This window comes from Phascolarctos cinereus, unplaced genomic scaffold, assembly GCF_003287225.1.
Source record: "Phascolarctos cinereus isolate Bilbo 61053 unplaced genomic scaffold, phaCin_HiC Scaffold_5;HRSCAF=322, whole genome shotgun sequence".
Lineage (NCBI taxonomy): Eukaryota > Metazoa > Chordata > Mammalia > Diprotodontia > Phascolarctidae > Phascolarctos > Phascolarctos cinereus.
The window spans coordinates 420433212-420455113 of record NW_027555958.1 but is presented as its reverse complement, the minus strand read 5'-3'; the positions used below and the strand labels follow the sequence as shown (position 1 = coordinate 420455113).

General features: G+C 38.4%; 1 protein-coding gene across 16 annotated transcripts in view; it reads left to right on the top strand.

Annotated features, from left to right (window-relative positions):
• Positions 1–17214, top strand: part of DCAF6 (DDB1 and CUL4 associated factor 6) — a 165804-nt gene extending 148590 nt beyond the window's left edge. For 9 of the 16 annotated variants that reach the window (XM_078156512.1, XM_020974661.2, XM_020974660.2 and 6 more), the window contains 6 exons: positions 1763–1901; positions 3517–3673; positions 4323–4411; positions 5650–5755; positions 12353–12562; positions 16704–17214. In XM_078156512.1, the coding sequence (XP_078012638.1) occupies positions 1763–1901; positions 3517–3673; positions 4323–4411; positions 5650–5755; positions 12353–12525 (664 nt within the window). In that variant the 3' untranslated portion in view covers positions 12526–12562; positions 16704–17214. Of the gene's footprint in view, positions 1–1762; positions 1902–3516; positions 3674–4322; positions 4412–5649; positions 5756–11382; positions 11824–12352; positions 12563–13264; positions 13352–16703 lie in introns of those variants that run through there. The other 7 variants (XM_078156514.1, XM_020974663.2, XM_020974656.2 and 4 more) reach the window with 2 other exon arrangements.
• The last annotated feature ends 4688 nt before the right edge of the window (positions 17215–21902 follow it).

Genomic DNA, 21902 nt, shown 5'->3' with positions numbered 1-21902 from the left:
ATATGACTATCAAAATAGCTAACAATATATAGGAAGCAATAAACAGTAGATAATGTTAGAAGGCAAATGTAAAAAAAAATAACCAGATACAATTCAGTACCTTTTATCAATTGTTGTAATTTATATAACTCTAATCTTATACATATACTTTAATTTGAATTTTCATTTCAAAATCCCCCTAAAATCTTAGCTTAGAGTCTGAAGCTTTCCTTAGGCTATGTGAACACCTCCAGGCCTTTAAGCCAACTTGGCATCAAATCTCCAAACTGTTTTCCTCAACTGCAGTAACTTTGGTTTCTCTGACAAAAAATATTTTCTATGACTTCTTTGTGCTAATCGTAAGAAATCCTTTTGGTTGTCTTTTCTAACATTCATCTTTCTTGGCTTCTTTCCCTTTAGCTCCACGTGTCAAATTTTAAAAGATACAAATATAGACACAGATATGTACTCCTATGCACATACATATACCATTTATACAAGTATGTACATGACATATTTCCTCAACTTCCTTTGTCTAGGTTCCTTCCAAATGGAAGGAAGTAATTTGGGGAGTTTTCTCTTTAAGAAGATTAAAACAACTACCATCCCACAAGCTTTCCAGCTGAATACTACTAATGACATATAATTTTAAATGTATATATTTAAATGTAGTGCTTCTATTAGCATTACCTTACTTGAGACAGTAGCTTGGTATAAATGGTGGAGGGGAGAGGGGGCATTAGAATCTTTTTATCAGAGCCTGCATCTTTTATGTAGAATATAACATTTTAAACAACAAACATAAAAACAGAGTTTTTAAGATTTTTGAAATGGTTTTGTGACAGTTACGTTTAGAGAGACACCTCTCCTACTGGATAAAGCTGAGACTGAAGGAGAATAGTACTGAGTCTCTCTCCTGAGCTCAGTTCCTTAAAGGCTTACTTTTTCACTTCCATAAACCAGTAAAATGTGGAGCCATTGTGTAGGATCAGAGAGTCATTAGAGCTAGGAGGGACCTCCAGCCCTTTGCTTTATAGATGTGAAACCGAGGCCCAAGAAGATTAAATAGCTTGCCCAGAGTGAACTGTGCAATTAATTCCAAGTAAAAATGTATTCGCCACTTTTGTTAACTTATCTGCCAATTCTCTTCATGAAACATGCTAAAATATCCAGTGTTACACAAAAAGCCAACATGAGTCAGTGTTGTCCCCCCCACTTTTTGTATGATGAGGGGTCATAAGTCTAGAGCTGGGATGGACCTGAGAGGCCGTGGAGCCCAGTCCCCTCATTTGATAAGCAAGGAGACTCCAGTCCAGAGAGTTTTTCATTTGGCTGAGGTCCCCCAGGTGGTAAATGGCAAAGCCACGACCCAAGTCTTCAACTCTTCTATAACCCTCCATGTCTTATATGTGATACCTTTAATTTTCTAACATGAGCAGGTGGAAGAAACTCTTGTCTAGGGTGTGTGTCACTTCACATAAACTGCACTTGAATTTTGCCTGCATCTAAGTTGTGTTTTTATAAAACTATCCTTTATAAGCCAGTGTGTCGCATGTTATTTCCCTGACTTTTTCAGCCAAATACCAAAAATCTTCCAAGTGACTTTTTTAACTAAAAAATGTGGTTTTAGTAACTCAACTAGTCTGATGTAGTCTCCCTTGTGTCTGCTTTTCTATGCTTATGTCTGGGGGTGAGTGATTGTAGTACCTTGAAATACATGTTATATAACTTTATTCCCCCATTATACAGTGGACTTCATTCACGGTTTTCTTTATGTATGTAGACGATCTGCCGTTGCCCGAATTCAAGAACTCTTCAGGCGGAGAAAAGAGAGGAAAGAGATGGAAGAGTTGGACACTCTGAACATTAGGAGGCCCCTAGTAAAGATGGTTTATAAGGGTCATCGCAACTCCAGGACAATGGTACCAAGTGCTCACTGGATTCTTGGAGAGATGTGCAGTTTCATGTTTTGGATTAAAACAGTTTGTTACCCTGTGCATGTTTAAACTATAAAAATTGTCCTGGCTGGGGCTCAGGAGGGGTTGCACAAAAGGGAAGCAGCAAAGTCCAGGGGAAGGGAACTTTGCTGCTGAACTTGGAGTAATCGTGGCTGTACCTGTAAAGCCCCGAGTAAATCACTTCATCCCTCTGGGTTTGGCTTCCTCATATTTAAAAATGAGGTCGGACCAGACAGCCTCTAGGGTCCCTTCTACCTCTGCATCTCTGTAATTCTCTGTATGTGTTCTATAGGCATGAAATATTTCATAAAGTAATAATAGTTATATTTGTATAACACTAACATTCACAGCATGCTTTACTCACAACAGCCTTAGGGTGTAGGTAATGAAAGTATTAGGGTCCTTTACCAATAAGGAAACTAAACTTCAGGAAGGTGATTAAATGACTTGCTCAAAGTTGTACAACTAATGAGTGTCATCCAAAATCTGAACCCAGATCTCTCAACTCTTAAGACTTTTCTTTTTCCAGTACACCATGCTGACTCTCAAAAAATATATGTATTTTTTTTTGACGTAAGGAATTGTTTATGTAGTTTTAAATTTTAGCCTTTGTAAATTGTAAGTATCCTTTGAATTCTGAACGACAGTGCAGAAGTTTGATCATAGTTGCTTTCTTTGAGATGATTTAAAAAAGAGAGAATCTCAATAACTTTTCCAGTATTTTATGTTGCTTTATAAATAGAAGAATTTTTTTTAAATTTTTAAATTTCACTTCCTTTCTATTATGCTTGTTGTTGTTTGGTCATTCAGTTGTATGTCAGACTTTTCATGACCTTATAGACTATATCATGCCCGTAATGTTGATGTCTGTTTGTTTGTTTGTTTGTTTGTTTTTGGCAAAGATACTGGAGTAATTTGCCATTTCCTTCTCCAGTGGATTAAGGCAAATACAGGTTAAGTGATTTGCCCAGGGTCACAGAGCTACTTAGTGTCTGAGAGCAGATTTGAACTCAGGTTTTCCTGACTCTGGGCTCAGCCTCAGTCCACTTAGCCATCTAGATACTCAGCTGCTAATCGTATGTTTGGTGCTTTTCCTCTGTTCTTGTACCATAAAGCAAAACTGTAAAAGATGCCAGTCCATGCTTCAGTATTTGAATAGCTCAGAAAACGATACCATCTAGATAAGGCAGATAAAAATGGAACTGTTGTTCTAAACCATCTTAGCATTAATTACTTGTCAGTCCTTTTCCCCCACAAATGGTCTCTGGTACTGTGTCAGCTAAAATGAGTTGATTGGAAATCTAGCAAAGATCTGTATAAATTGTTCCCATACTGCTGAAAGCCCAGAAGCCTATGCATCTGTCTCCCTGCTTCATCATCAGACTGCTTGCTGCTGATAACTTCCCTGTTTTGAATATAAGACACAGGGCTAAATCTCAAACAGTTTTTTAATGTATTTTTTTTTCCAAATCAACATTTTATTTTTCATTTGGGAATTAGCTTGAATGTTGGTTTCCTTGTCCTTAATATTATTGTTCTTGCCTTCATGTAATTGACCTTTTTTTTTTTAACCCGATAGATAAAAGAAGCCAACTTCTGGGGCACTAATTTTGTAATGAGTGGCTCCGATTGTGGCCACATCTTCATTTGGGATCGCCATACTGCTGAGCACTTGATGCTTTTGGAAGCTGATAATCATGTTGTGAACTGCCTACAGCCACATCCATTCGATCCAAGTAAGATAGTTCTCTGCTAGAAAAACTATTAATTAATGAGCTTGAAATTTTTCATAAGATACATGTTTCAGACTTTCCCTAAGTGAAAATAATAATAATATAATTATAATAATAATAACATATATTAAACTCACTAGATTAGAAGTGATTCCAGTTTACTTTACACAACAAATATCCATAGCAAAAAATACAGAGAAACTGGCAGAAGAACTTAATTTATAAAATTTATTCCTAGTTTTAACGCCTCTAAGAGGTTTCAAATGGTTGAGCTTTTAAATACTCACCCAAATTGAGCCTTTAAGACTTACTTCTGCCTTCATAAATCTTCATGCATCTTAATGAGAAGGCAGTTAACCATCTTTTGACTTTCATGTAAAATAGTTTCTCTTTTTAGGAATAAGCTATGGATAGGGGAAGAAGGAAAAAGTTGGATGGAGATTGAAGGGAGATGAAATAAATGCTTGATGATTTAAAAAAAAAAAAGATGATTTAAATGTGACCTTGAAATTATATTCTCAATAATTTCAAAACTCTAAACATCAGAAAATAGTCGTGTCAGTAAAATGTATTAACATAATTTTCAGATATGTAATTAAAGCTCACAAGGCATATTTTCAAGTTTTACACTAATACGTAAATTTATTTGTAGTTTTAGCTTCATCTGGCATAGATTATGACATAAAGATTTGGTCACCCCTTGAAGAGTCCAAGATTTTCAACCGAAAACTTGCTGATGAAGTAAGACCATTAGTTTTTCTTTTCTCTTGAAAAGGCTGAATAGCACATTTATTAACTAGTAAAATGAAGCAAATTAATTGTATTAGTGGAAGTAGACATTTTTTGAGATGAAAAAAGAATTCAGGTAAAACTATAATAATAAAGACCAATAAAATCAAAACAGACCTCTTTACTAAATGTAATGTTGCTATATGTTGCATTTAGGCATTTACTGAAATAAAGAGTCATAAAAAAATCATGTAATCTTTTAAGCATGAGGCCTTTGGAAATAAGCTGTTATTTGTAATTATTTACATTTAATTTTTCCAGTATGTTTTTTATTCTGTTTTTGTTTTAAAATAGAGGAACCATAGTAGGGGACAAAAGAGTTTGAAGAATCTTCTCTGTCATGAAATAATCTCTTCTTGATGAAGTTTTCTTGTACTAAACTCTAGAACAGTTAGACAGCCTGATGTGCTCTACCAGTCACCTCTCTCCTTCCTCCTCTTTCTGTCATCCTCTTCTTTCTCTCCTTTGCTTTTTTCTGTCCTCTTCCTTTTTTTCATTTTCTCCATGTTTATTATGAATTAGGTTTTACTTAACTATTGGCACAATCTTGAGTCCCACTTGTGGTACCCAAGGCTTAAGAGTTCATGGCCTCTCTTGTAGAGGCTGGTTGATCAAAAGCATATAGCCTAATCACATTAGCAATGGAGTGAAAAGGATCACTGAGATCTGTGCCTCTTTAGCCGGAATACATGTAGCAGGGCATTTCATAGTTGCAGAGAGGGAAGAAAACATTCACCTCAAGACAGTTTTAGGAAATGACTACTATAATTTAACACTAGAGTATGCATAAAATTGTCAACTATGTCTTGGGACCCAGGAGCACTTAGGACACATCATGTTGTCCCCTGTGAGGAATAAACTACAAAAAGTGAGTGTCTAAATTTTGCCTTCAGATGGGTACAAACAGTTCCTAGCATCAAGTTATGCTTTTGGTTTTCTGTGGTCTTTAAAGGAGTATTTGTATCTGATCTTGCTACCCCTACTAAGTGCTTTGGCATGAAGAAATCATTTTAATATAATCTTGGAGTTACAGGCATTTTCTCTGTAAGCAGTGGGCTGCATTGTGAATTATCATAGGTATAATTGTGGATTTATTTTTCCAATTTCCTTAATGATTTTCAAAGTTCTGTTGATAGGTTATAGGTTTTGGACGTCAGTCTGATCTATTAAGCATTTCATTTGCCTTACAGGTTATAACTCGGAATGAATTAATGCTGGAGGAGACTAGAAACACTATTACTGTCCCAGCTTCTTTCATGTTACGCATGCTGGCCTCCTTGAATCATATCCGAGCTGGTAAGAGTCATAGAGGGAGTGGGTGGTCTCCCTGTCTTTACTGTCACCTTTATGAAATATTTTTATTACCACCATACTGTCCAAGACATAAAAGAGATCACATCCATTCTCAATATGTTTATAGAGCTTTCATATATGTAATGTATAAGTCTTCAGTTCCATGCCATCATATGTCCCTATAAAAACTATTTAGGAACGAAATGTCATTGAAATTTATTAAAAATTACAGAAAATGTATATTTGAAAGCTTTTACCAACTACCATTTCAAATGAATCACACGGTTGAAATTTAAGGTGCATTGTGTGATACCTTTCAATAATGTACTACATTTGGTCAGACCCAGCTAACTCCTCTGAAAAGTCATTGCCAAAAACCAGGAAAATACAATATACCAAGCCGCAGAGGAAAACCAGAGACCCACCTTTATTTAACCAACTTGTAAAAATTCAAGGTGATAAATTGTGAGGTTTGGTGCCCTTGTGCAACCAAAAATATATGTTATAATCATTGTTAAATCATGAATTGAATGTCATTCAGTAAAAATAAAAAAGGAGCTCTCTATTAGTGGTTATGATCCAAAGCCAATTTAAGGTAAGATTTTTGTGGTCATTTTTATACTGAATGACCTGATCTGCAAGGAGGTATATAGTAGAAAGGGCACTGAATGTGGAGGAAATATACCTTGGTTTTGAAGCCAAATTCTGCTACTTATTACTTGAGTGACCCAGAAGTAATTCAGTTTATCTTGTAGACCCCATCTGTAAAATGAGCATATGGACTAGATGATCTCTTGGGCTCTTACAAGCTCTAAGTCAAATAACCCTGTGAAATAAACTGTTTGTACATTGGGTGTTGTCATGATTGGGAGTAGCTTCATTATTGTTTGAAATCATCAGTTCATGATTCTGGGTTAAGTTTGATGCATAGATGGACAAAACAGCTTTACAAGGTGTAACATCTTTCCCCCTACTCTCCCCCCTTCCCCACATCACACTTTCTCTTGTTTAATATGAATATTGTAGTGACTTCTTCATAAAATTGATATTACTAAAGAATGTGAAGATCACAGAAGTAAGAAACACTGTCAGAGGTCTAGAGTCAGACTCTAGAACAAGGAACTATTTTCTTAATGATCATTCCATCCATCAACAAGCATTTTTTAAACATTTAAGGTTATTTTTTGTTAAGCTTTCTTTTTCTTCTTCCCTTTCTTCCTTCCACCTCCTGCCACCCACTGAAAAAAGAAATATAGAACCTCTCCTCCACCTCTCGCCCACCACATACACCTGCTTAAATAAAACATTCCCATATTGGTCACTTCTAAAGATATACTTTTTTAAATTCTTCCTATGAATCCATATCCTCTTTCATGAAGGAGACAGTGTTCTATCTTTAGCCTTAGTCCTTTGAAATCATGGTTAGTTGCTTAGTTGATCTGAGTTTTTTTTTTTAAAAAGATTCATTTTTGTAATATCAGTGTTATAGTGTGTCATTCTAGCTCTATTCACTTGCCCTCTGTATTAGTTCATATAGGCCTTTCTATGTGTCTTTGAAATAGTCTTTCCCCTCATTTCTCAGAGCATTAATATTCCATTACATTTATGTTCCACGATTTGTTCAGCCATTCTTCAATTGATATGTATCCTTTAGTTTTCCATTCTTTTGGATTCACAAAAAACAAACAAACAAGCCTTGTAAGTATTTTTATACATATAGGATCATCTCTTCTTTCTTTGATCTCTTAGGGCTATAGACTGCCAGCGGTGTAACTGGGTCCAAAGGGGATGCATGGCTTAGTGGCTTTTTAGTGCATAATTTCAAATTATATTCTGTCAGGAAGCCCAGCAAAGAACCCTTTGTCTGAAAATAGGCCCACACAAGTTGAATCTAATGACAAGACTTCATCCAGGGTCAAGCTTTGCTAGTGGCTAAAACCTTTTTTTTTATTTGAGTGATTTATGCATGAAAGTACCGTGTTCATATTCCAGGTTCTACTAAATGGGAAAGTTTTCATTTTAAATAATCATTTTAAACAGTTTTCAAATTCAAATGCCCACAGTGGAAGCTCCTTTATTCTAGAGTCCTTTGCCTTCACTGGTTCAACCATAACTCCATTGGGTTGCTTTGAATTTTTTAGATACTATTCTCAAAGCTTTGTAAGAGACATTAAAAAAAGAAGAAGAGCCTTGGGATTAGAACATAGTTTTTCTTTTCCTTGGCAACTTAATAATCAGGCAACATTAATAGTTCGATGGTTTGAACCGAAAAATCATGTATTAGCCTATTAAGTCCTACTACCACAGACAGTGCATAAATGAACCATAGAACCATAAGTAGAATGTTAGGGCCAGAAAGGATTTTTGAAGTTCTCTGAACCAACTCTCTCTTTATATAGATGAAGATACCAAGCTCCAGAAAAATAAATGACCGAAATCAGGTATATTTTGTATAGATTGGCCTAGAGCCACTAAGGTCCTTTCCAGCTCTGAAATTCTGTGCATTCGAAACTGTTTTGTCCTCTCAACGTGAGCTCTGAGGAGCAGTGGATGGAGTCAGATGGACCACCCCGCAATGCAGCAAGAAGATATGTAGGCCATCCACAGGAGCACCACATTGCCTTTTCCATATTAGTGGTCATAATTTAGGTAACTGAATGACAAAGGAATGGAGGCCTTGTGCACTAACCTTCATGTTAGGTGTTGTGGACTGGCCGTTAGGAATTCCTGAAGGGTCTCTTAACCTCCCACAAGTCCGAAAACCCAGTAGTATGCCTCTGGATATTCCCTGGGGAATTGCTTCCTGTTGATTGGTCCACAGAGGCAGGGGTCATGTTTATTTAAAGATTCCATATTGTCACAATTGTTTATAAAGATAATGTCCCCCCTAGTGTTCTAATTTCATGGCCCTTCTTTAATTCCCAAAGCATGAGGGCATCGAATTAGTTTTATTTCCCATTTAAAGGTAGGTGTACCTCCCTTTCTTCTTGCTAATTGCCAACTGGAAAGTTATCAGAGTGTTCTTAAAGAGGTTTGTTTTGCAGTTTGGACAGCCCAGAAGAGCTGTGGCATGTTTTTTTAGATTGGTAATACTCAGAGAACAAGATTTCGTTCAATGTAACATTGTAAATGGCATTCATAACCCAGATAGCACTAAGATGCAGTGATGAATAATGAGAATTGAGTTTGAGGAAAAGAGCTAGTTCTCTTTTTCCTCCTTACAGAAGCATTTATGAAATGCTTACCATGTAGCAGGAAGATTTTCATCTTCACTTATCACTCAAGAGATTGTCTAGGGACTCTCCAAAATCCCGAGCTCTGTCACAATCTCTTCCCATTAAAAAACAGTTGGTTACCACTGGGCCAGTGAAGTTGTGACCTCGCAGTCCCATTTTGTGTGTATGAAGAATCAAAGAATGAGAGTAATATTAGCTCAAGTTTGATATAAAGCACCTTAGCCCTATGCTTTACTCACAGCAGTCCTTGTTTTTGGATGAGGAAACTGAGGTCCAAGACATGAAATGAAGTGTCTTGTCCGTAGTTACAAAGCTAGTGTCCAGCTTAGGACTTAAACCCAGATCTTGGGATTCCTCACCCAGCAGTCTTCCTCCTGCCTTTTAAATCTTTGATTCTGACCTATGAGATTTAAGTCTTTTTAAAAGGACCCTTTAGTGGTGGGAAAAGCACACCAGAAGAGGTGTTGTCCTTGGGTCTACAGCCTTGCTATGTGACTTGAAGCAAGTCAATTCACCTCTCTGGGCATCAGTTTCCTCATCTGTAAAATAAGGTTAAGCTTAGATGATCTCCAAGGTCCATTCTAGCTCTCAAATTCTCTTGTTTTGTGATCTCAAAAATCCCTTACTGCATGTTCAGGAATCTGTATTGGTCACATATTTCATACCAGCTCCTTTTTTACGGAGTCTGGCAGACCTTAAGGTTCTTAAGAAACTAAAAATACAATCACTATAGTCGTTTGAAAGGTCATCTCAGAAAACTAAAAACCACCTTCACACATATATGTATAGCCAATTATATATTATCTTTGCTATTGGAAAAGAAACAAAAACAAGGAAAATCTAAAAGGCAATTTTTACTCATCTATAAAAAATTTACCTTGCCTCCCTTGTGGAGTAATGAGGAAAGACTTTATAAACTTTAAAGTTCCCTAGAAATAGGAACCGTGATTACTTATTTTTATAGGCATTGACAGAGCCCAGACTTAGTAGAACCCAGGGTCCCAGATTCACATCCCACCCTACTGAATTGTGGGCTCTGCTGGTGCTAGCCAGTGAATCCCAGCCATCTCTTGCCTTCAGGGAATAAACGGTTTCCCTTTCCTGTCCTGTGCAAATTCTTGCCCAGCCTGGGCCCCTTGGGGCAGTTATTGGTGAAGATTGAAGAAGATAGGGAAGTGTTCTTGGAGTCCAGGGAGTCACACTAGTCTTTTTTGTTCTGTAGTAACTTCTTTGTTGTTTTTTATTTATTTACACTGTTGTCGCTTCCAGTCATGCCCGAAATTCCAAATCATAGATTTAGAATATTACCTCATCGGCCACATACCAGTCAAAATAATGTTCCTAAGGCTCTATTCCTCCCCTACTCAGAAATCGTCAGTGGCTTCCTGTTGCCTGTAGAATAAATAGAAACTCCTTAAGCTGTCCTAACAGTCTGGCTATCACCTGCCTTCCAAACTGACTCCATGCTATTCGTCTTCACAAACTCTGTATTCCAACCAAACTGGACTGAAGACTATTCCCAGAACTCCACCAAATGGCTCTTGCCTCCAAGATTCGGCATAGGCTGTCCCCCATGTCTGGAATTCCCTTATTTCTTGCTTCTTCCTTTTAGAATCCCTGACTTCCTTTGAAGCTCGGCACATCCTAGATAAGTCGTTTTCTGATCCCCTGGTTGCTAGTGCCTCCTTCCCAAAATTAACTTGCGTAGATTTTGTATGTCCTTCCTTGTGCACATGTTGTTTCTCCCTATAGAACACAAGCTCCTTGAGGGCAGAATTTCATTTTTGTCTTTGTATTCCCCCAGCAGCTAAACACAATACCTAGTACATAGTTGGTGCTTAATAAATGCTTGTTGATTGAAACTGTTCCTCCAAAAACTTATTTAATGAGAACACTGGTGTCATCACTTGTTCTTTCTCTTTCTTTAGATCCTGATTTTTTGTAAGAAGCTTCTGTAAAATTTATGTAACCAAAAGCTTGATTATTTCCTAAAGATTACTGTATAGTAAATTCAAAGCTTTTCAGTACATGTCCATATAGTAACACTTAGTGCCTATTTAATGCATTCTATCCTAGGTTTCCGGGAAATAATACCCTCTCCATTTTACTGAAAAATTGAGGAATCAGTCACTAGAGACACCTTCCAACTCCCCACCCATCGCTTGGCCGTGCATAACTCATGGAACTCCAATTTTGCAATATGTCAGTCTAAGCTAATAGCATTGCAACTTCCCTTTTCCTTCTCTTTTAGGAACACACCTCCTGTCTTTTAGAGCATACAATAACCAGTTGAATTTTATATAGTTTTTTTTAAAATGCAAGCTATTTCACGTTGTTGACAGCTGTAATGCTAGATATGTATTCCCCTTACTAATTGCATATTTATGATTGCAGACCGTTTAGAAGGTGACCGATCAGAAGGCTCTGGTCAGGAGAATGAAAATGAAGACGAAGAATAATCAGCTTTACTCAGCAAGCACTTATCTAGATGTTCTGAAATTTGTATACAACATTTATTATATTTTTCCTTACAGAGCTTTAGCACAATATTAAGGTTTTTTTTTATAACATAACATTTATTTGGAACGATTGTGTGCATGAATTTGGGAGAGTGTGCAAGAAAAATTAGCAAAATGTTTTTAAAACCTTTTGCCACATATGAGGGGTGCTAGAAGACACAGAGTGCAATATTTTCCCTAACCTGCAGATGAGGGAGCTTGGATCAATGTTCAAAAATAATTTTCGTTATAGTGAAAATTTTGGTTCAAATAAATTTCCATACCTGCTATTTGCATGTTTGTTGCTTTCTAATTAAAGGAATTGGTTGTTTAAAAATGTTCTGAATTTGACTTTTCATATTATGATTGATGTTTTCCTACATTATGTTTATCCTTTCTTTTTTTATTATTATGACAGCACAGATGGGGAAAAAATAAATCTGAGGCTAAGATCTGTTTTTCTTAAGTGTTAGTAAAGTTAGAAAAACTTTCAAATTTCTGCTCCACAGATATTCTGCCCCAGCTTGGGTACTTGCTAGGAGGTGATTAGTGGTACCTCATAAAGAGAGGGTCATCATAATTTAAACATTTTTCGGGCATGAATAACTGAGAAAAACAGGGCTAGCATCCCTGAGAGATTCATTGTTTAGACAAAAGCACAAATTCTAGTGATAAGATAAAATAACTATTACCAATAGCTAGTATTTTAATATAAATGTTTACCTAATCATTATTATTTTCTCTCCCTCCGCCCCCTAAAGATTGTCCTAGGCTACTTTCACTTGACTGGTTCAATTTCTGTTCCCTTCTAGGTATTTTTACTGGTGTTAAATACCTCATTTGTTCTCTTCTTTGCTCATTTTAAGCACTGAATATTCCTCAAATGAGTTGTAAATTCTACCAGAATAAACTGTCCAGCACCGTATCATTCACCAGCACCTGCTTTGTGCCAAACACTGTGCTAAGTTCTGAGATAAGAAGAAAAGCAAAGACAGTCCCTGCCCTGAAGGAACTCACAGTACAGCATGCAAATCTGTGACTGTGTACAAACAGGAAACCTACAATATTAATTGGAGGTAATCAATAGAAGGAAGGCCCCCTAACACGAAGGGGGAGGAGGGGGAGGCTTTCTGTAGGAAATGTAGCAGAGATCAGAGAAAGCGTTCCAGGCATAGGTGGGTGGGAGCCAGGGAGAAGGGGGCAGCCAGTGAAAATGCTTGGAGCTGAGAGATGGAGTGTCTTGTTTGAGGAGCAGTAAGGAGGCCACTGTCCCTGGATCACAGAGTATGTGGAAGGGTGTATGAAGACTGGAAAGACAGAAGATGACCAGGTCGTGAAGGGTTTTTAAATCTACGTAGAAGATTTTATATTTGATCCTGGGAGTAACAGGGAGCTACCGGAGGTTATTGTTGGGGGATGGCATGGTTAGAACTTCACTTTTAGGAAGATCACCTCAATAGCTGAGAGGAAAAGGGACTCTAGTACAGAGAGAAAGACCAATCAGAAAACCGTATCTAGTTCAGGTATAAAATGATGAGGGTCTACACCTGGGCAATGGCACTGTCAGAAAAGAATATACACAAGAGAGATTTCAAAGGCAGAATTGACAAGACTAGGCAACAGATTGGGTAGAGAGTGAGAGGTCCAGTGTAACACCTCAGTTTCAGGCCTGGGAGACTGCAAAAATGTGGAACCTAAAGCTGGGCATGGGCCTCCAGCTACTTGTTCCCATCCAGCTCCGAGTCTCAGCATCTGTTCTTTGCCCTCTTTTGTTCTAGGGGCTCTGAAGTGCGATTGAAAAGAGAAAATGTGTAAGGGCCTTCTTTTCTCAAAGATACAGAAAGCTGAGTCAAATTTATATGAATGTAAGTTATTCCCTGATCAATAAATGGTCAGAGAATGTGGAATAGACAGTTTTCAGAAGGAGAAATCAAAGGTATCTATAGTCATATAGAGAAATGGAAATTAGAACAACTCTGAGGTACCACTTCACACGTATCAGATTGGCTGATAGGACCGAAAAGGAAAATGACAAAAGTTGGAAGGGATATGGGAAAACTGGGACACTGATGCACTGTTGGTGGAGTTGTGAGCTGATCCAACTATTCTGGAGAGCAATTTGAAACTATTCCAAAGGGCTATAAAACTGTACGTACCCTTTGACCAAGCAATACCGCTACTAGGTCTGTATCCCAAAAAGATTTTTAAGGGGGGGGGGGGAAGACCTATATGTTCAAAGACATAACAGCTCTTTTTGTGATGGTAAAGTATTGGAAATTGAGGGGAGGTCCATCAACTGGGGAATAGCTGAACAAATTGTGGTATATATTGTGATGGAATACTATTGTGCTATAAGAAAGGATAAGCAGAGTACTTTGAGAAAAACCTGGGAAGACTTATATGAACCGATGCAAAATGAACTGAGCAGAACCAGGGGAACAGTGTACACACTAACATCAGTATTGTGTGATAAACCGTGAATGACTTGGCCATTCTGATCAATACAATGATCCAAGACAGTTCTGAAATACTTATAATAAAAAATGTTATCCACTTGCAGAGAAAGAACTGATGGAGTCTGAGTAAAGATTGAGGTATAATGTTTCTCACTTTATTTTTCTTGCTTTTTTTTTTCCAATATGGCTAATGTGGAAATATGTTTTGCATTATTTCACATGTATAATGAATGTCACATTTCTTGTCTTTTCAAGAGGTGGGGAAGAGTGGAAGGGAAGGAGAGAATTCGAAACTAAAAAAATTGGTTTTAAATAATAAATTTTTTGAAAGTAGGGAGGGTGCCCTTTTCTCACCAAGAAAGCTATGAACCTGACTTTAATTTTTTTTTTATTTTTAATAGTATTTTTCCAATTATATGGAAAGACAATTTTTAGCATTCATTTTAACAAGATTTTGAATTCCAACTTTTTCTCCCTCTCTCCCCTCCCTTTTTCCTAAAATGGTAAGTGTAATCATGTAAAACATTTCCATGTTAGTCACAGTTGTGAAAGAAGAAATAAACCAAATGGGGGGAAAAAAATAATAAAGTAAGTGAAAATAGCATGCTTCAGTCTACATTCAGGGTCCATCAGTTCTTCATCTGGAAGTGGATAGCATTTTCCATCATGAGCCCTTTGTGACTGTCTTGGATCATTGTAGTGCTGAGAAGAGCTGAGTCACTCAGCTGATCATCATACAAAACGTTGCTGTTACTGTGTACAGTATTTTCATGTAAACCTGCCTTTTTAAAGGAGCCAGATCTTTGTTTCTGCTACATGGTTTGAAGGCCAAAATAGGTGGGAGATTGACCCACTTAATAACTTTAATGTCAAATATTTATTAATTTCGAAGAGATGCAAGTCTCTGCTGCTAGCTTTGCAATTTGATGCCTGAAAAGTGGAGAACAGATTAGCATTGACTGTGTCAAGAACCAGGCATCGAAACGCTTCCCTATTTACCTCTGAACCACCTTTCAAAGAGGAGTTCAAGCAGAAAAATGAGAGACAGATATCCAGAGATAAAGGAGAACAGGCAACATTACCTAGAAGTGAGGAGTAGACATTTGGTTGGCACCGATGCCGAGCATCACATCTGCTGAATAAGAACTTTTTAAGCTTGCTTTTTCAAATCTGCATGGATGCCTGAAGTAAAGATTACTTCATTTGCACATGCTGAGTTTGAGATGAGATGTCCAAGCTCTAACATTTCTTTGTCGGTTCTGGATTATCCACTTTCAGAATCACCGTGTGTGTGTGTGTGTGTGTGTGTGTGTGTGTGTGATGGGCTAGCAGTAATGGGTTTCTAGAGAATGCAAACTCATTTCGATGATATCCTAAAGAAAAAACACGTTAGTTAAATCTGCTGTGTATGGACACAAAGCAACTGAATGCTTTCATATCAGCTGCTTAATCAATGCTCTTGGCTTTGGAAAAGAGAGGAAGTGATTGAGCAGAAAGAGAATTCTAATCACTCACTACACACATACACAAACATAGATCCATATAAATGCATGAGAGACTGCATAGTAGAGTGGTAGAAGCCTGGCTTTGCAGTCAGGAAGATCTGGGTTCAGATTCTGCCTCTAAAACACTGGCTATGTGATCCTCTGAATGTCATTTATCCTCTCAGTGCCCTGGGCAGAACTGGTGTAGTAGAGGGAGTTTCCTTATTGGTAATTCCCTATACTAGTGAAATCACAAGTCCAGTCCAAAACCAATATGCAAACAAGCAGTATGGCACAGTGGATAGAGAGCTAGAAGGACCCATTTTCAAGTCCTGCTTCTGACACTCTTGTGTGACCTCAGAACAGTCACTAAACCTCCCAGACAACTCAGACTTTTCATTGTGGAGCAGACAATCTGCATTGGTTGAGGAAGTTCCCTATACTAATAAAATCACAAGTCTGGACCGAAAGCTGTATAGATACACATACCCCCACACAAGTATTTAGAGATATGTAGATATATCTCTATACACACACCGTTATATTTATATATAATAGTTCAGTTTCAGTCATATCTGAATTCATGATCCCATTTGGGGTTCTTTTGGCAAAAATACTGGACTGGTTTGCCATTTCCTTATCTAGCTCATTTTCCAGAGGAGGAAACTGAGGCAAACAGTTAAGTGACTTGCCCGGGGTCACACAGGTAGTAATTGCCTGAGGTCACATTTGAACTCAGGTCTTCCTGGCTCCAGGCCTTGCACTCTATCCACTGTGTCACCTAGCTGCCTCCATATGTATATGTGTGTATACACATACACACATACATGGTGCATATCTGTATATATGCACACATATACATAATACAATGTATATATACATGTGTATTGTTTTATATATTATGTGTGTATAAACACTATATGCATATACATATATGCATATATAGCACTAATACACATGTATACATTCACATGTATGTACATCTAGATCTATGTGTGTGCACACACATCCAGGTGACTTTAGATTCCAAGAGGTTCTATGCTCCAGAAGTGACTCAGGATTCTTCAATCAAAGTAGCTACATGGGCTCAGTGCCATACACTCAGATTTGGCTTGCGTATAGATTTTATGTTCACTTACTTTATAGGTTTGGTAATGCTTCACATGAGAAGTACTAAGCCTGAAGTCTCATTTTTTGTTTGTTATTAGTAACTACCTAAGTGTGATCTAACTGTTCTGTTACTCAGAGATCATGTGCAGTGATTCTTCTGCCCCCAGGTGGCCAAGAATGGAAGATAAAGTAGGAAAGCATTTCCGTTATTTCTGCTTAGCCTTTGAACATATATGGTACCACATTTGGATCTGGGAGGCCCTGAAGAAAACCTGACCTCCAGGACTGTAGAGCCAAAAAGGACAAAGTTGTGAGCCCCACCATTGACTTGCACGGCCACTGGATGAATCACCAATGTTCTACATTTCAGTTCTCCCACAGGAAAAAGTGGGGGAGCCCACAGGAGAGATCCTTGCTATTTACCATACTGTACATCCAAAGACATCTCTGCCCACTCAGATCACCTGTGCAGGTGCTAAATGCCTGCCTTAAGAAGGGTAATCTTTTGGCAGGCATGTGCTGACCTGCTTAAAGATCTCACTGGAATATTAAAATGAGTAATAAATGTGTTGACTACTTTGGGCGTGAATTATGAACATCAAAGAATACTATGGAAAGATGTTTCCATGGAAATAGCTCCACTTTTCTCTTTCCCCATTAAATGGAATAATACCAACATTTTTGCATTTTTACAGCAATTGTGATTAGTTGAATTAGAAATTGTGGGGTGCTTTTTCCTCATCGTGGATTTTAATATACATTCATTCACAGGATCATGACAGAATCTCAGTCAATCAATGAACAGCTAGATATCTCAGCTCCTTTTAGTTAACTGATTAATCCTGGATTGCTAAAAGTAAATTAAACAATGAATAAGTAAACAGACAAGTAAGTGAACAAATAAATAGCATTTACACAGTACTTTAAGATTTGCAAAAACACTTTACAAGTATTGTTTTATCTTGGCAACAACCCTGGGATGAATGTGCTATTGTTATCCCTACTACAGATGTGGAAACTGAGGCAGAGGCTAAGTGACTTGCCCAAGATTGCACAGCTAGTAAATAAGGGCAGATTTGAATTCATGTTCGCTGCTCCACATGCCTCCCACAGCTAAGTTTTACAAAGACAGTTTCATATCTCATTGAACAGGCTGTCCTCTAGACCATGAAATAAAAATCAGCTCTTCTATCTGCTAATACTGAGGAGAAATAGGGGTAGTGAGACCCTGTTGTGGGGTTCTCTTAATTCCTTGTTAAGAGGTTTTAGGAGCTTTTGGAAAGGAGCCTTTCTTGTGACGTTCACAATGGCTCCTGGATAATGTATGAGCTTGCTTTACGTAGTATAGCGTTGGCCCACTTATTGCACATGAAGGATAAATGGTTGATTTGTGACCTATTCCAGAGCATCTCTGGCTTTGGCCTTCGAAAGAAAGAAGGCAGACATTCGAGATGACCCAGAGCTGAAGTGGACAAAAACTGGAGTGGACAAAAACTGACTGTTTACCTCAAAGGAAATCTATGACCTCTCCAGGGTCCTGAATGACCCTAGAAATGGCAGCAGGTAAACGACAAGCTCTCTCACCAAGTGCAGTTATCTAGAAGTGACAGTGTCATGAAGGAATTTTTGGACTGAGACAACACAAGGTTTCTGCACCCAGTAAGAGCTGTAGCTGGAGAACAATTGGTGGAGGGGGGGGGGTAGGGCCAGGACCAAAACATGGAGGAGTAAACCTAGACCTTGCGTGTTATGTGAATAGTTCCAATCCAGAGAGAAAGGGGTCACCTTTTAATAGTCTTGAATGCTTCAACTGCAGAGTAGCAATGGCAGGGTAGCAGTGTGGAAGATTACATAGCTCCCTGGAGAAGGTAGAGGCCCATTAGAGAGGGAAGGACAATCCTCTTGACTTTATGGGCTCAAGTGAAAATACTTTGTGCTTTGAGTTTGTATCACTGAAATGAAGCTAATCAATGTATTGTTGGTGAGATGAATGAAAAGCCTGAGATAGGGTTTCTGGGTAATTAATAATCAATTAATCAATTTATTTGCTAACCTACTGGCTAGCAAAAAAAAAATCCTTCCTGCTTTATAGAAACTTTGTGAGTGTGGTGGCTGAGGTGGAACAGAGGTCATGGACAATGAGCAGATTGAGGAACTAGGAAGTCAGGATATTTGAGGGAGTATTGATGTGCATGTTGAAGTCACCTAGAACAAGGGACAAGAACAGAGGTAGAGAAAGACTGTGAGCTAAGTACGGAATACATTGAAGAAGGAAAAAGAGGGCTCTGGAGATTAGTAGGCAATAGCTACCAGAATCTTGATTGGGTGATAAATTTGGATTGAATGAGCCTCAAAGGAGGAGAAGTAACAGTGATGGTGATAGAGGAAGATTCTAAAAGTTACAATGGGAACCAATAAGTATTCTGACTCCAGTGACATAAACAGTTAGTCATGGGAGATGAGTGAAATAGATGGTCATACTCTGGATTTTGTCATCATTCACAAGTGTTTCACTTCCATATTTGTGAACTCTGAAATTCCTTTGTTATAGCACAATCTTTTATCATTCCATTTTTTCCTCTGCATTATTACCTCCATCCCCATTCTTCATCGTGTCTATGACCTCCAATCCCTTTACTCCTAAATTCTTTTCTAGACTATCACCTTTGTGGTGGTCATATTCTCCTTGCTTCCCTATGTCAGCCCCTCAGTGAATCAATTAAACTCTAGGACATACTCTCCTCTATACTTGAGTCCTTTGCCTCCTCATTCTATTACTGATTATGCCTTGTCAAGACACAATACTGAATTGCTTCCACTATCTGCTGCCTTTGCTCCTATTCAGAGAGCTGGAGAAAATCATAAACTGATTCTGAGTTCATTAATATAAGTAATAATAACTAACATTTACATAGCACTTAACTATGTGCCAGGCAGTGTGCTCAGCACCTACCTCCCAGGATTGTTGTGAGGATCAAAGTGAAAGGACAACCAGTGGTGCAAAGAGAATCAAGGAAATCATGAAATCAGGAGGGATCCAGGTCTCAGTGAGAGCTAGAAGATGGAAGGAGTGGGAAAGGGAAAGTTTAAGATGAAAATAAGTTTAACTATGGAGCAGGCATTCCAGAGAAAGCTCAGTGGATGGGGCAGGTAGATCTAAAGTGGGATATTTTGAGAGCAGTATTGAAAGGGATAGGAGTGAGTGGGAAGTTCTGGATGATGAATTGGTTTATATGACATCCAGGGGTTCAAAATCACTAGGACAAAGGAAGAGGGAGGTAGGAGTGCGTTAATCACTGAAGAATAGGTCCAAAGCAGAGAATCAGTGGCTGGACAGAGGTTTAGAGAAGGAAACAGGTGATGAACCTGTTCAAGGTCCTCACTTGATGTAGAACCTTGTGGCAAGTGATGATCTTGTGCCCTTGCAGCCCAACTCAGGTGGCAGGATTAGACAAACAAATTGCTAAGGGAGTCTAATGAGGAGTCAGTGTAGGGCAATGTACCTAAACAGGCATATATGGAATATATACAAAATAAATATTTGGCAATTTTGTCAGGGAATGCCCTGGTGGTTGGGAGGTAGGGAACAGAGCAAATCAGGAAAGACTTTTTAAAAAATTTATTTATAGCTAGGCAATGGGGTTAAGTGACTTGCCCAGGATCACACAGCTAGTAAGTGTCGAGTATCTGAGGCCAGATTTGAACTCAGGTCCAAACTCAGGAACTCAGGGCTCATGCTCTATCCACTGCACCACCTAGCTGCCCCAGAAAAGACTTTTTGAAGAGCATAGGTCTGATCCAAGAAACAGATGAAAAGGAAATTTATCCCAGGTGTGGAGGAGAGCCAGTGAAAAGGCAGAGGGGAGAAATGGAGGCCAGTTTGGCTGGACCATGGAGTGCATGAAGAGGATTAATGTACAATAATAGAAAGATAGGTTGGGGCCAGGTTAAAAATGGTTTTCAGGGTCAAACAAAGGACTTTCTATTTGATCTTGGAGGTAATAGGAAACTACTGGAGTTAATTGAGTAGGAGAGTGACATGGACAGACCTGTGCTTTAGGAATATTATTTTGATGGCTCCATGGAGAATATATTGGAATGGACTGAGACTTGATAAAGAGAGAACAATTAAAGAGACTATTGCAATAGTTCAGATGAAAGATGAGGAAGACCTGACCTAGAGTGATGGGTATGAGAATGGAGAGAAGGGAATGGATCTAAGGGATAGTATGAAAGGAGAAATAACAAGATTTGGCAACTAATTCAATATGTGGGGTAGGGAAGATGAGGAGTCAAGGATGACATCAAGGGTGTGAATCTGGGAAAGACATTGACAGAAATAGGGCAGCTCAGAAGAGTCCGGTAGAAAAAGAATGGCTTCCATTTTGAAAAAGTGGCATCCGAGATGCTCCCAAGATAGCCAGTTTGGAACTGGGGAAGCAACGATAAGGGATGATGGAGAGAAGACACAAATACTGAGCTCTTATTTCACTTCTGTTTTCTCCACCAAAAGGGTAATTTTTGGACTGGAAAAGATGAAACAAATTGCTCCTAGGGAGCTGAAGTTATAAGTAGGACAATAGTAAGTGAGCACCTAGCTGTCCCTAATTAATCAAGTCACTAAACCCAGACAGACAATATCCAAGAGTACTGGAAGAAATGGTGAATGTAATAACTAAGCCGTCAATGGTCTTTGAACAACCATGGTGAATGAGAGGTACCACAGAACTGGAAAAGGGCAAATGGTCTCAATTTTATTTATCTACTTTTTGGGGAGGCGATTGGAGTTAAGTGACTTGCCCACTGTCACACAGCTAGTAAGTGACTAAGGTTGGATTTGAACTCAGGTCTTCCTGACGCCAGGCCTTGACTCTCTATCCATTGTACCACCTAGTTGCCTGCACTGTGCTAAGTGCTTTATAATTATTATCTCATTTAATCCTCACAACACCCGTGGGAGGTAGGTGCTGTTAGTTCCCTTTTATAGATGAGGAAACAGAAGCAAACAGAGGTTAAGTGACTTGCCCAGGGTCACACAAGCTAGTAAGTGTCTAAGACTAAATCTGAACTTAGGTCTTCCTGACTCCAGATTCAAACTCCACAAACTATGGCTGCCAGATCTCAATGACTGCCAAATTGCTCCAGGATTATAGAAATTTCCCAATGGAGATGGAATACTACAAAACCACCTTGTACCATGATGTACATCGCAAAAGTGATTTACCCAAGTGATGGAGAAAAACACTCTTTAAATGGTCTGAGAACTCACCTGACTTAAACCCCATGGAAAACATACGGACTAAAATCAAGGCAAGATTTGGGAAAACGGACTGTTCATCCAAGGGATTTAATGCTCAATATGATAG